Source organism: Lissotriton vulgaris, chromosome 8 (genome assembly GCF_964263255.1).
Source record: "Lissotriton vulgaris chromosome 8, aLisVul1.2, whole genome shotgun sequence".
Lineage (NCBI taxonomy): Eukaryota > Metazoa > Chordata > Amphibia > Caudata > Salamandridae > Lissotriton > Lissotriton vulgaris.
The window spans coordinates 630,301,907-630,316,646 of record NC_141696.1 but is presented as its reverse complement, the minus strand read 5'-3'; the positions used below and the strand labels follow the sequence as shown (position 1 = coordinate 630,316,646).

The following is a 14,740-nucleotide window of genomic DNA, read 5'->3' as shown; positions in this document are numbered from 1 at the left end:
GTGCCAATCTCTATTTGGTTGTCTGAGGACTAGTGCGCAAATAAGGGCGAACCCCTAGCACCGGTAGGCCTTGGTGAGTTCTACATCTACAACCTTATAAAGGAACTCTTCCTTCTGCCTTGTTCCTCTATATGGTTCTGGAACTCCTCGGTGACCAGCAGTATCCTTATAAAGTACAACAGGGGGTACTTTACCCCTTATATAAGGGAGAGGTAATACTTTAGTAAATGTTGGGGAGAGGAGTTGGCCTAATGGCTAGGGTGGTCAACCTTGAATCTGGGGAACTGGGTTCGAGTCTCCACAATGACCCTGAACATCCTTTGAGTCTGGCAAATCACTTCATCTTCCCGTGTCTAACAAAAATGAATGTGTCCTCATGTAATGCAATTGGTGCTATGTAAAGAGCTCTGATACCCGATTCGGGTCAAGTTCGAGCTATAAAAAACTCAGTTAACAAAAAACCTAATGAAACACGCTTGCTCTGGAGTGTGTGGCTTTGACGTTATTTATGTATTTTGTTTTTTACCCACTTACTCAAATCAATTGTCTGGTTATTGCTGAAGTCATTGCCAAAAAAAGAGCAATATTACTCTGACCCAGAATGAGTTAAGGAAATTTGCGACGTATAGAACAGCCCAGCGCTCAGTGTTTTGAGAATTGTGAAATAATTTCTCTTGTATAATATATCTGACAGGTCGTTTGCAATTGAAAATGGTTAACCATTACCAGTGCTTTACAATAAACAATGCTAAAGCTAGGCTGAATTACACGAAATGCAATTCAGATGGAAACACAACATACATGATCCTCTTGATGATGATGGAAGAGGCGGTGCACAAGCAATAACTCCTGAGTTCGCCAACATGTTGATAATAGCAGACTGGAGCTGGGACAGGATGATGATGAACTGCAAAGGTATCCAAACACAAACACACATCAATGAGGCTTGAAAACGCATTTGAAGTCTGTTCGTTTTATTAGTACATTGCTGTTAATAGAATCTATTCACATGCCATTAAATCAGAATGAATACCGCTAGAGCATGTTCATTGCAAATAGTTTTCATTGTTTATTTAGATACGTCTATGTAGAACTAATGTTCGTCAAGACCACGGAGTGAAAAAAGAAATCATTATTTGAGCAAATAATTTGCCTAATGCCTTCCTCCAGAAATTAGTATTGGCTTTCTCGGTTTCCTTTATTGTCTTGCCTCTTAAAAGCCAGGAATAGACGTTATCTTGAGTACATGCAAATATGCTAATTTATAATCATGAAACGTCTTTCGCTGTTTCAAAGGATAACAAAGTAAATCTCTACACCAATGTGTCACCACTGATTAAACATTGATCTGAAAAGAAAATTTTTGAGAAGCTGAACAGGAAAAATATCGAATGGCAGAATCCTTGCCTCACGGCAAACAGTGATAATTGTAGAGTAGTTGATTGATTTAATTATTAAAACTAAAGGAGCTGGTAAGTCCGGTCGCCATCAGCAGGTTGGAAAATGGATTTAAATTAACCGCAAAGTTTGCCAAAATTGCAAATCCACCCTAGCGTGGAAATCATGTAGCATGGGAAATATCAGCATTGAATGGCTCAATATCAAATACTTAAAACTAAAGACGTCCTTAGCCACTGCCCTGAGCCATAGATGGCAGTCCCCAATGAAAGAGTCACGCATTTGCGCACTAAATAAAAATATAAACAACAAATTCATTACAAAAAAAAAATACATTTTCTTGTCAAATCATGGGCAGCACTTCAACTGGATATACAGGATATGAACACAAGGTGCGTCTGGGGTCTAATTAGATGGAGCTGTGAAACCTTTGAATCCGGTATTCCATTGCCTTCCTGTGTAGAGAGCTTTACAGCCATGTAAAATCTATTCTGTCAAAGTGAATGGAATGAACAGGTCTTTCTCGTCTTGAGCGGTAGTAACTAAGTTGACTCCTCCAATCTCCTAATGACAACTTCTAAAAACAAGCATTTGCAATGCAATAGGTCTCGCAGTTGCAAGTGTTTAAGCTATTGGCATTGTTAATGACAATGCCTTTTATTTATGTTACAGAAAAACAATACATAAATAAAAGGCATTGTCATTTACAATGCTAATAGCTCCAACTCTCGCAAATGTGAGACCTAGTGCATTGCAAATGTAGCAAATGTACCAACTCATGGCCGCCCGTGCCGTTGGAGGAGAGGTCTGTCAGTCAGTCAGTCAAGTCAGTCAAAATTCTTTATTCGATTAATTAAAATCATAATGTCTAAACACACAAGAAATCAAAAACACCAACCTAACATAACGAATGCAAAAAAAGAAAAAGTATTACTAATCTTTGTATTACTATCCTACTACCTCTAAGCTTCTAATCTTGGGTTCCAGAGTAGCATGCTACTCGCAGAAAAGCGCTTCAACGCCTCATCAAGGGTAGTAAGCGCTATATAAATACAATTTACAATGTAAGCAGTAGCTGCCCCGTATAATTCCTCGACACACCTGCTTGGCTTGAAAGTCTAATAACTTGGCTATTTTGCGTATGCTGAGATAAGTGTTTATGACACCGATTTAGCATGCTCAACGTGCAATAAACCATCGCTCAATCACGTCACACATAAGCAGTCTGTAAACTAAGAGGGTATGATGCAGCCACCATGATTCTGAATGGCACCTCCGCTTATTTAATAACTCTATGTAAATGTAAATTGATACTTGTATAGCGCACTACTCACCCGCAAGGGTCTCAAGGCGCTTGTACGAATACCGCTGTGGAACCCATCCTGGCTTTCCCTGTGAGGCGTCCACTCCTGGGCACCCCCAAGGTGGAGGCCAGGCATCCTTAGCGTTTTGGGGGCCGTTGTGGAGATTAAGCAAGCTATTGCCCAGAGTTGCAGAGTGGGACTCCATGATTGGAATAGGCACCAAGGCGAGAATTCTCAGGTCCGTGGAATTTTTGAGCCCAAGATCCGACGAGGCAGGGAATTGAACCCTGGTCCCGGGCTAGACCTCTGCATCAGGGTCTGCTGCTCTAATCATTTAGCTACACTTCTCTGACATCGTCAGCTGCCCTGTAAACCCTTAATCGGTGCTTTAAATGACCAGGAGCTGCCCAGTACTGGGTACCTGCTCTTGTTTAATTTGAAAGTGACAGTGCCTGCACAACTGCAATACATTTTATGGGCACCTTTCGGGAGGAAACAGATACTCTGAATAGTGAGTACCTGCATTTCTATATTTCCATTTAACGGGCTGCCCATACTACTCCAGGAACCCAACACGTCCCCATTCTGCGATGTTCAACACCTAATTACTTCTTCTGAATTAACTTGCAACAACTGGGTTTTTTATGCGAAAAGTCTAGACACGCTGCCATGTGTATAAATACGGCGCACAAATAAGATGTAACTTGACGTGAGTGTAATGTGATGCTTCGTCGCGGCCAAGTGGCTTTTCTCTACGAGGAAATAGTCACTACCTTACTGGTCCGTGGGCTTCGTAGAGCTCGGTGGCGGCACGAGGATGGTCAGCATGAGCCACAGGGCGCGCGACCTACGGCCGGGAGGCTGAGAGGCAGCATGGAGGAAGCAAGAGTGGACGACGAGACCATGGAGGACCCAAACCACAACAGCTGGGAGCAGCAGGGGCAGCCTTGCGAAGCAGACTTCACCGACCAAGGGGGCAAAAGACCTGTGCCAACCAACGGGGTGCCCTCGGGGAGCGGGGCAACTAAAAACTGAACTGCCCTCAACATCAGCTCCACTGCCAGCAAGTTCCATGAGTGTTGGGGAAGTGACAGGAGATTTGGGGTGCAGCAAAGAAGCTGGGATGATGGAGAAGGTTCCCTGGAGGAGTACCTGAAAGCCTGTGAATTTGTGCCTGAACTAGCAAGGTGGGGTACTTGTAAGTGTCTGGATATGAAAGTTCTTGTAGGAATTTAGTGTGCTGGTGGCCCGCCCAAGACTAGCATAGCTCACGATAGTCCAGGGAATCCAACCGGTACGGTGAACCCCTGGACGGCAAGTGCACCCGCCCGCAGCAAAGCCCACACGCCTCCGACGCTCCAGTGCAGGCTCTCAGCATTTGCAGTGTCCAGAAACACTAAGGAACCTCAGAAGCAGGGCAGCACGCGCCTCCATGCGTGGGCAGAGGCAGAGCTGAAGGGTGAGGACATTGTCAGCTGAACGCGTGCATATCTCCTGTCCTGTATGCGCGCAGACAGGGAGGGAGAATGGGAGCGAGCCGAGCCATACGCATGTACATCTCCTGTCCTCGCACGCCTGCTGTCTTTTATGCTAACATCTTCAGCCGTAAGCATGCACATGTCCTGTCTTCTGGGTGCGTGCACATATCCTGTCCTCCTTCGGCCAAGAAACCGACAGCAATAGATCTCGCCAAGGGGACCAGCGCATGCGCTGGATCGCTAGGCGAGACCTAACTAGGCACCATATGTCCAAAATTTACAGGAGACGAAGTTGGAGTAGCCATCTGCAGCCAGAAATAAATTAAAGGTCTCGGCCCGGACAGAGTTTCAACAGATACTTATCGTAAAAACGTGTCAGTTTAGGTGCCATATTGACATTAGCGTTCAATGCAATTTGGGAGTTTGGAAAGGGCCCTCCATCTTGGAGAGCTATTGTCAACTGTACCGCTTCACAAAAAAGGCCCTCACAATGATCTGACAAACTACCAACCGATCTCATTCCTGGATGGTGCTGGAAAAATCTATCTAGTTATTACTCACTCCCCTAGAGCTGCGGAATTTTATCGCTGTTCCAAGTGGCCTCCCACAAATCACAAGGCATGATTGACCCTACAATTGAACTGTACAGTGTTTGCTTAAAGTGCACTCAAATTCCAGAACCTTCGCACCATATTTGCCACAATGTACTACATAGCCCCTCAGGTCTCGGCAGTGGCAACTCTTCTAGACGCCACCAAGGGGTTTTATTCCCTTGAGTGGCCTTACCTCTTTCTACTGTTAGTGGATTTTGGTATTAGTGCACGATTCCTCTGTCAAAAATAACTTCTATACACACTGCCCACGGCCTGAGTACAGCTTAATGGTGTGATATCTGACCTGTTCCCTATCACCTGTGGGACATGTTAGGGTTGCCCACTGTTGTAGATATTAATTGCTTTGTTGATGGAGCAACTTAACACTTAGCTTCGGCAATCCCTTGCCCCCAAGGCTTGAGTTTCGCTTCTAGCAGTTTTATTGTTTCCATGTATGCAAATGACATGACAATATATATTTACAAGCCCAAATAGAACCGCTTTGATGGTTTTTCAGGCATAAAGCTGAATTGGTACAAGTCTTTCCCTCACAGACAGATCTCAACCTTTTCCATCCGATTACCCACTTAGGTGGGCATCCAATCCAGTTTGATACTTGGACTTAAGGCTAAGGCTAAGCCTCGATCCGGACGAGCTTCTGAGAGCCACTTTTGTCTGATCCATGATGTGGCTAGAGGACAGAATTCCAATAGGGTCCCAGTTACTGCTGTCTTTGTCCGGGTGGATAGCGATAGCAAAAATGATCAGTCTCCAAAATTCCTTTGTCTTTTCTTTAATGTGCCTATCCCTCTTACCACACCTTTCCGGAATTGGTTAAGATCCAGTCTGGTTGCATTGATCTGGGCAGGTAAACAGCCCTGGATATCATGGGATCTGCTTACATTCGCACACGCCCAGGGCTGCGCCTGGTATGACATTATATGCATACTGGGCACAGTACCCACATTTCTGACTTTACACAACACTGTTTCAGCCACATACTGTTATAAAAGCGGACCACTCAACGCCATGACCCTTACTCACAGTACTTTACGTGACATATGTACCACCTCGGCTGGAGATTGACACAGTGGAGTGTGTGCGCTGGGCATGAGGTGGCATGAGGAGGCATGCCAGACTCCCTTGCCTATACGCTCCCTCTGTTTCCATTGGAAGAAACCCTCCTGCTACATTTGCAGGATGAGGGCGTTGGGGCATGAGCATGTGGGCAAGATCTCACACCTTTTCTGACCCATACCCAGAGGATTATTTTCTTTCACCATTCGAAGCTTCCGTTGAGTCAATTCACGACTTCACTAGCATCAACTTTGAGACACATGCTGTGCACTACATACCACCTTCCCAACATTCCTTCCTATGCTTCAGGCTCTAGAGCACATACTCATGAACCCCCTCACCATGGAAAGTGGTTACCAGGTTATACTCCGTTATGCAAACTACAGAACCAGTTACTCTGCCTACAGCGCAAAACAGCCTGGGAGGTGGACACAGACCCCTCGATCAAGGATACCCATTGGTCCTATTTCTGCAGTCAGATGAAGGCTCTCTCACCCAACTATAGATTGAGACTAATACACTTTAAATTTCAAAATCCCCTCTAACACACTTCAGTACACCTTTTTGAAAAAGTGATGGCGCCAGACATGCGTTGCACAGGTGCTCTTCACCTCAAGCTTCCTTCAAGCACCTCACATGGGATTGTCCAAATGTGGCAATATGTGAGGTCAAAAGCAGTGCATTGAGAGGGCATACGTTATAGTTAGCTCAGGTAATAATAACTGCTGAATTTCTATCGTTTTGTATGAGTGAAATGTGAGCCTAACTATAACGTTCCTGTAACCTGTTTTTTTCAGTGAGTGTATATATACAGATACATATATTTATAAACACATACATAGAAGTAAATAAGGTACTACATGAGACACAGTCAGGCTTCCGGCCCGGCTTTAGTACGGAGACAGCGCTTATTGAGGTAGCCGAGTCAGTAAGGTGGTCGATGGATGCAGGTAACTCAGCGATGCTGGTACTCCTGGATCTGTCGGCCGCCTTCGACACGGTGGACCATGCCAGACTACTCAGACGCCTGGCCGAGATAGGTATCCAGGATAAAGCACTGGGATGGATACACTCCTATCTGTCCCAGAGAACTCAGAAGGTGGCACTAGGGACGGTCTCTTCAGCACCCAAAGTCCTCAGCTGCGGAGTCCCGCAAGGGTCGGCTCTCAGCCCCCTTTTGTTCAACATCTACCTCGCTCCTCTCTTTACGCTGATTGCCAACTGGGGAGTCAAGGCAATTTCCTATGCCGACGACACCCAGTTGGTATTTCCGTTCTCAGAGGTGTCGCAGGAGTCCTTCTCGAACTTCAAAGGCTGTCTCCAAGATATAGCCCAATGGATGAACACGAACAAATTAAAATTAAATGCCAATAAGACCGAAGTAATCTTCTTTGGCAAAGGCCCTACCCCCGCCTCAGAACTTTGGTGGCCTACGGAGATGGGCCAAGCCCCCTCACCCAGCCGCACGGCAAAAAACCTTGGAGTGAGGTGGGACGATAGCATGTCCTTCACCTCGCACATCCAACAAGTCGCCGGCTGCTGCTTGAGCAAACTGAGAAATCTCCGTAAGATCCTGAGACTCCTCCCGGAGAGCTCCCGGAAAACGGTAATCCATGCCACTGTTACATCAAGGCTGGATTACGCCAATGGACTCTACCTAGGCCTACCAAAATACCTGACGCAAAAACTTCAGGTAGTTCAAAATGCGGCTGCAAATCAGTTACTGCGAATCCCTCTCAAGCAGTCAGTCTCTCCGCATCTACGATCATTGCATTGGCTTCCAGTTGCCAGCAGAATAAAATTTAAAGCACTTACGCTGGCTTTCAGATCTCTGCATGGCTCCTGCCCAGAGTATTTGAAAACCCGGCTACCGAGATACTCTCAAACCCGCGCACTGCGGTCCAATTGCCGCGTTCAACTGGCTGTCCCTCGTACGAAAAAGGCTCGACTAGGCGGTCAAACTTTTTCGGCAAATGTTACCTCTCTATGGAACACTTTACCACAAGCAATCCAGCAGGCCCCTTCTGAACCTTGCTTTAAGAAGCTGCTGAAGACGTGGCTCTTCACTCAACCTCGCTAACTCTCTTACTTCTCGCCTCCAGGTCAATTGTGTTCTCCTAGCGCCGGGACACCTCCTAGTGAGGTAGCTGTTCGCGCTTTATAAAATGCAGTATTATTATTATTATATATACACACAAACACACAGTTATTGGTCGTAACATCACTAGAGTTCCTCCCATGTCCATACTTCATCACAATTAATCAGCTATTCTATCAAAGTCAAGTGACATCCTCAACCTGCAAATATCACATCCCCCAAGTGGGTTTTCACTCCTCAAATCATATTCCTTAATTATTGAGGATAAAAATATTACTATAACTCATCCAACAATGACTCAAACATCATTACTTCAGTCATAGAAATCAAGATGTGGTATTTTGTCATTAAGTAAGAGCATTCATTGTTGTGGTGTATTATTAGAACCGAGGCACAAGAAACCAAAAACAAATGCTGCAAAACGCAAAAAGGCGGGCAGGGTAGACACACCCTGACCCTGCTCAGGGGTCCCACAAGGACCACCAGGGCCCCCAATTTTGTTTTTTGAATCGCAGGATGCGCGTAGGATCCGTGCATCCTAGCGATAGAAAAAAAAAGAAACGCGGTCTCTCTGTAAATATGGTAATTTGCCCCCGGGGGCAATATTAAAAAAAGTATGGGGGGGTCCTAATCCCCCCACATTGCCCCAGGGACCGCCACCCACCGGGGCTCTAAGTTAATGTATGTGGGGGCTCACAGGGCCGCCCGCAGCCCCAGGAAATGCCACCCCTGGGGCTTTTTTGAAATGGGTGGGGGGCTTTGAGGTCCCACAGCCCTAGGGACCGCCACCCCCGGGGTAATGTAATGTATGCGGAGGCTCATGGGGCCTCCAGCAGCCCCGGGGACCGCCACCCCTGGGGTTTTCCTGAAATGGGTGGTGGGCACTCAGGCCCCCCCCAGCCCTGGGGACTACCACCCCCCGGGGCTCTAGTGTAATGTATGCAGGGGGCTCATGGGCCCCCCTGCAGTCCCGGGAACCGCCATCCACGGGGCTTTTTTGAAATGGGTGGGCGGCTCTCAGGCCCCACCAGCCCCGGGGACCGCCACCCCGGGGCACAAATTTAATGTATGCGGGGGGCTCATGGGCCCCCCCGCAGCCCCGTGGACTGCCACCCCCGAGGCTTTAATGAAAAGTGGGTGGGGGGCTCAAAGGTCCCCCCAAGCCCTGGGGACCACCACCCCCGGGGCTTTTTTTTAATAAAAAAACCTGTGTGGGGAGGGCTTGAGCCCCCCCCACACGCCCCGGGGACCGCCACCTTCCTGGGGCACTACATTTTTGATATGGGGGTCCGTTATGGGGACCACCACCCCCCGGGGCTTTACAAATGATGGGAGGGGGTAACGCGGCCCCCCTCCTGGAGCCTTGTCTAGGCCCTGGGGAGCCCCACCCCCCAGGGCCGGCTCCTGCAGTGTCCCGGGGGGCCCACCCCCGGGACACTGCCGTTTGCAATGACAGGGCGGGAGCCTCGCGGCTCCCACCCTGTCATTGCAAACTGCTTTTCTATTTGGAAGAGAGAGCAGAAAACCAGCTCTCTCTTCCAAATAGGAAAGCAGATTGCTTTTCCACAGGGGGAGTAGCATGTTAGCTGCTCCCCATGTGGAAAAGCAATGCTGGCTCCCGCAGGATGCGGGGAGCTGGCTGGGACTGTGGGGGGACTGGGGACCCCCAAGGTCCCCAACGGAGTGGGCCAGCCGTGGGGATGGGGTCCCCGGGGCTAGTAGTGGCCCAGGAGAGGGGCCACACGGCCCCCCTCCCAAAATGAAATTAAAAAAAGGGCCGACCCCAGGGGATGGGGTTCCCGGGGCCATAAGTGGCCACAGGAGGGGGGCAAAGCAGCCCCCCTCCAAATAATTTATTTTGATTTTTAAAAAGGCCCATGCCCTGGGGTGTGGGGTCCAAGGGGCAGATTATGGCCTCAGGAGGGGGGCCACACGCCCCCCTTCCCAATACTTTAATTAGTTAAAAAAAATTGGGGGCAGGCCCTTGGGGATGGGGTCCCAGGGCTAAAAAAAAATTGAAAAAGAAGGGGGGCTACACAGCCCCCTACTTAAAACAAACAAAAAAAGGGGATCGTGGCCAGACTATTTACACATTAGATTACATCATACATTGGTTAATCCAATGAATGGTCCAGCAGGACCATAGAATGGAATGTCAGGCTAATTTCTGTCCGTAGGGGATCACCGATCAAGGATCCGTCGCAGTTTTACATATATATGGTGATCAAAGGCTAGTGTGAGTAGTGTCTCGACAATAATTATTAAACATTTACGGCATGTAACTGGGAAGAGTCTTAGACACAAGCGATGGTTAGTCACGGCATTGTTTTAAAATATTGAATGATGTGGGGTGTTTAAATTTAAACATCGGCTGTTGTTACGTAAACACAATGCAAGGTTATATAGAACTACCTTGTATGCAGATCCTTTTATGATCTGTAATTAGGCGAGTTGCTTGATGGCAAACACATTTCTAAAAAGGGTGGATAGACAAATTCAAATGCTTGAAATTGATTGTTATGCAGATAATTCCGCTAGAAGGGCTAAGGCACCTTTTTTTTGGAATTACCTGGTTAATGGGCAGGGTGTCTTCAGTTGATAGATTTGAGATTCATTGTGGTGCGGATTACCGATAAAAGCACGCTGGAATTAGCTTGTCATTTAGCAGAGGGTCCTCATTAGGTAGGCACTCTAAAGAAGGATAGGATATTATGTGCCTCGTAAGATAAATTATTTGGGTATTCACAAATGAAGGAAAGGATTAAATTAAAGGCCACAGCCGTTACCTGTATCGTAGCATACCGATCTAGGCACGGGTCCTAGTCCATTACTGACTCGGTCGCTGAAAACGAAAGGAGGAAGGAGTTTATCAGGCTAAGTACGGCACACGATGTACTAGTGGGCTCGATGGGATTGCAAGGGGCATCTCTTACCTAAAAGAACGGGTCAGGCTTCTTCGTTCGTTGCATCCTGCAACAATTCGGAAGAGTGGCGTTCAAGTTCGACGGGGAGTCAAATCTAAATGCTTCCGCACCAAGTGACCGCGAGGGCAAAGGAAAAAAGCCTACGCTGGTTGTCGTGGTTACCGGGACGCGTTGTACGGCGTTCTAGTTGCATAGAAACCGGCATTTGTAATGCATTAGTTACACCGTTCACGCTTTTTAAGTTAAAATTCGATTATGTTGCCAGGGGTCAGGGAAATAACTCGATAATAACTGAATATTATTCTCGATGAGAGTGGTAGATAAATTCTTGTGTTACTGGTTAGCCGTGACTTAAACAGCCAAAATCACTACAATTATGCTTGGTAGTGCTTCTGTATACATTATGTTGCGAGCAACCTTAATGTGCAGAGAACATCATTGGGTCTAGTTTGCGACCACGTAATTGCTATCACAGGGTATAGGGTGGGATACAGCATTACCAATATTTTGTGTTATCGATAGAGACATTTAAAAAAATTTTTTTTTGATAAAACAACAATATATCCTGTCCCCTCATTATAGGTGGAATAACATTGGAATTAGTTCGCAGCCACGTAATTACCATCACAGGGTATTAAGGTGGTCAAGATTGGAATAGACAGCATTTCCCATATTTCATATATATATAAAACCATTTTGAACAATGTATCCAATTCACCTAGTGGTCTGGAGTGCAGTCATTATAGCATATTAGTTCGTCTAACGGACCACCTAACTGCCTCACAGGGTGTTATAGTGGTCCATACAGTGCTACATAGTGGACTCTTACATGGAGGACTAGGGACTAGTTCAGAATTGCGGAGACGTTTGTGGAATTGACACTAACCCTAGATAGTGGCCATCTGTATGAAACTGCTATCTAACTCGTTCAGTCCTTCATTGATAGAATTGAAATGGGTTATCCATTTCATTTCTCGTACGTTCAGTAAGGAGCAAATGTTACCACCTCTTGGTCCGAGATTAACTTTCTCTAGGACAATCCATTTGAGGTCTTCGGGTGTATGACTTAATGTTTTGAAATGGTCCACCAGGGGGGCACCAACTGTATCGCATCTGATACGACTGCAATGTTGTAGCATTCTGGATTTGACTTTCTGTTGTGTCTGCCCTATATATACATCAACTGACAGGGGCACACAATGCAGTAGATGACATTCATGGTGTTACAGTTTGTGTAATGTTTAAGAGCAATTTTATGATGTTTGTGCACAAACTCCTTGATTTGTAAGGTGTAATCACAAGCTTTGCAGTTACCACATCGGTGATGCCCTACAATGGGTTGTAAGTTCCACATAGAAGTAAGTGATGGTGGTGTAGGTGTCTCTAGGAAGGAGCAAACTACATGCTCTCGGATATTTGTAGCTTTTTTAAACGAATGCATGGGCGGGTTTTTCATTTCCACATCTTCACTGATCAAATTCCAATATTTGTTTACAACTTTTTTTATCTCATTACTCTTTGTAGAGAAAGTCGTCACACAAATTAAGCGGTCAAATTCAGATGCATCTCTTGTGTTCCCTTGTAGGAGAGATTCGCGTGTGCAAAACCATGCTCGTTTTCTTGCTCGTTTTACCATCCGCTTTGGATATCCTCGGTCTGTCAAGCGTTATGTTATGTTATGTTATGTTATATGAGCTTGTATAGCGCTCAGCTGCCCCAGCCAAGGGGCGTCCCGGCGCTTACTGTATGAAGAGTGGATAGATGGTGGGATCAGGGAGGTAGGAAGGGAGAAAGAAAGTTTAGCAGAAGAGGTGAGTTTTTATTGCTTTCCTAAAGGTCTGCAGATCCTGTATCTCTCTGATCGGGTCAGGGAGGTCATTCCAGAGCTTGGCTGCCAGGTATTTGAAGGAGCGGCTGCCCATCCTGGATAGTTTAATCCGGGGTACTGTTGCGAGATTTTGTCCTTCTGAACGTAGGGTACGTCGAGGGACGTATGTTGACAAGAGTGGGCAGAGCATGGGTGGGGAGGCCATCTTTAGGATTTTAAATGCTAAGCAAAGTGTTTTGAAATGTATCCTTTTCTCCATTGGGAGCCAGTGGAGTTTGGTAAGAACATTGGCTACGGACGCATGGCGGGGGATTCCTACCAGCGCCCTAGCGGCGGCGTTCTGCACTCGCTGGAGTCTAGCTTTTTCAGCTACATTCGTTCCTAGCAAAAGGGAGCTGGCGTAATCCAACCTAGAGAGGATGGCTGCTTGGACTATCGCCTGACGGGTTTGGTTGTCAAAGAAACCTAGGATGGGTCTGAGATTCCGTAAAATGCCGAAGCAGGTTGCTGCCACTTTTTTAGTATGATGAGTAAATTTAAGGGCAGAGTCTACCCAGACTCCCAGGTTTTTGACACAGTCCTTGGGTTCCGGTGGTTGTCCTAGGTTTACTGGCCACCAGTTGTCCCCCAAAGTGTTAGCCTTTTTTCCTACCATCAACACCTCGGTTTTGCCGGCGTTGAGCTGTAGGTAGTTCGCTGTCATCCATTCTGTGATGTCAACGAGAGTGCGTTGGAATTTTTGGGTGCTGAGACCGCTTTCATCATTTAGTGCCACCACCAGCTGAGTGTCGTCAGCGTAGGATACGAGGGACAGTCCGTGTCTCCTGGCTACCTCTGCCAGGGGCTGGACATACACATTGAACAGGGTGGGGCTGAGAGCTGACCCCTGGGGTACGCCCTGTTCAATGGGACATTCCCTGGAGAGGTGGGGGGGTGGAGACTCGGAAGGACCCACCAGATAGAAAGTCTCTAAACCAGTCAAGGGCTAGTCCTGATACCCCGCCTCTTTTAGCCTGAACAGCAGAACCTCGTGTGACACCGTGTCGAAGGCAGCACTGAGATCAAGTAGAATCAGTGCTGCCGCTCCACCAGAGTCTAAAATGGTGCGGAGGTGTTCTGTCACACTTAGTAGGGCTGTCTCAGTGCTGTGTCCAGCCCGGAAGCCATGTTGTGACCAGTCTAAGATGTTATTAGATGACAGGTATTTGGTCAGGATGGTGTTTACATGGGCTTCAGCTACCTTGGCTGGCCAAGGGAGGAGGGATATTGGTCTAACATTTTCGGGTTTGTTAGGGTCCAGCGTAGGTTTTTTAATGATTGGGGATATCCAGGCTTGTTTCCATTTGGAGGGAATTATGGCAGTAGAGAAGGATTTGTTGATAATCTCTCGCAGAGGACCCAGAACAATTTCGTCAGCTTCTCTGAAGGTTTCTGGTTTGAGAGGGTCTGCTGGTGAGCCGGACTTGATTTTATTGCAGATTTTAGTAAAGTCTTCTTGGCTCAAGGCCGGAATTTTAGCGAGGTTAGGTTTGTTAGGGTCATTCGAAGGGATAAGGTCTGAGGTGGGGGGGAAGGTGCTGTAGATTTTTCGAATTTTTTCTAAGAAAAAAGAGGCCATATTGTCGCATAATGCAGGTGAAGAGTTTGGGTTAGCCATGGTTTTTTTGGCACTGAGTTCTTTAAGAATTTTAAAGATGGTTTTTGAGGCATTATGGCTGTTCTTAATCTCAGTGGCGTAGTAGGCTGCCCTAGTCCTGCATATACTACGATGGTAAGTTTTTTGAGATTGTGTGTATAGGATCTTAAGGGCGGGTTCGTAGTTTTTTCTCCAGCATCTTTCGGCTTTTTTGCACTCTTTTTTGAATGCGGAGAGTTCTTTGTTGTACCACGGACTGGATTCATGGGCACGTGCTTTGATCCATTTAGTAGGGATTAAAGTGTTGAGGGCTTGGCTGATCCATTTGCAAAATTGGTCGTATCCATGGTCGGGGTTTTCGCTAGGTGGGGGAGGACGAGTAATGAGGAGGGCGTGAAAGTCCT

General features: G+C 46.8%; 1 protein-coding gene across 1 annotated transcript in view; it reads right to left on the bottom strand.

Moving 5' to 3' along the window:
* The window catches only part of LOC147697825 (organic solute transporter subunit alpha-like), an 876,545-nt gene that overhangs the window by 43,725 nt on the left and 818,080 nt on the right, over positions 1 to 14,740 (bottom strand). The window contains exon 7 of the mRNA XM_086934511.1: positions 802 to 907. Coding sequence (XP_086790637.1) covers positions 802 to 907 — 106 coding nt within the window. The remainder of the gene's footprint in view (positions 1 to 801; positions 908 to 14,740) is intronic.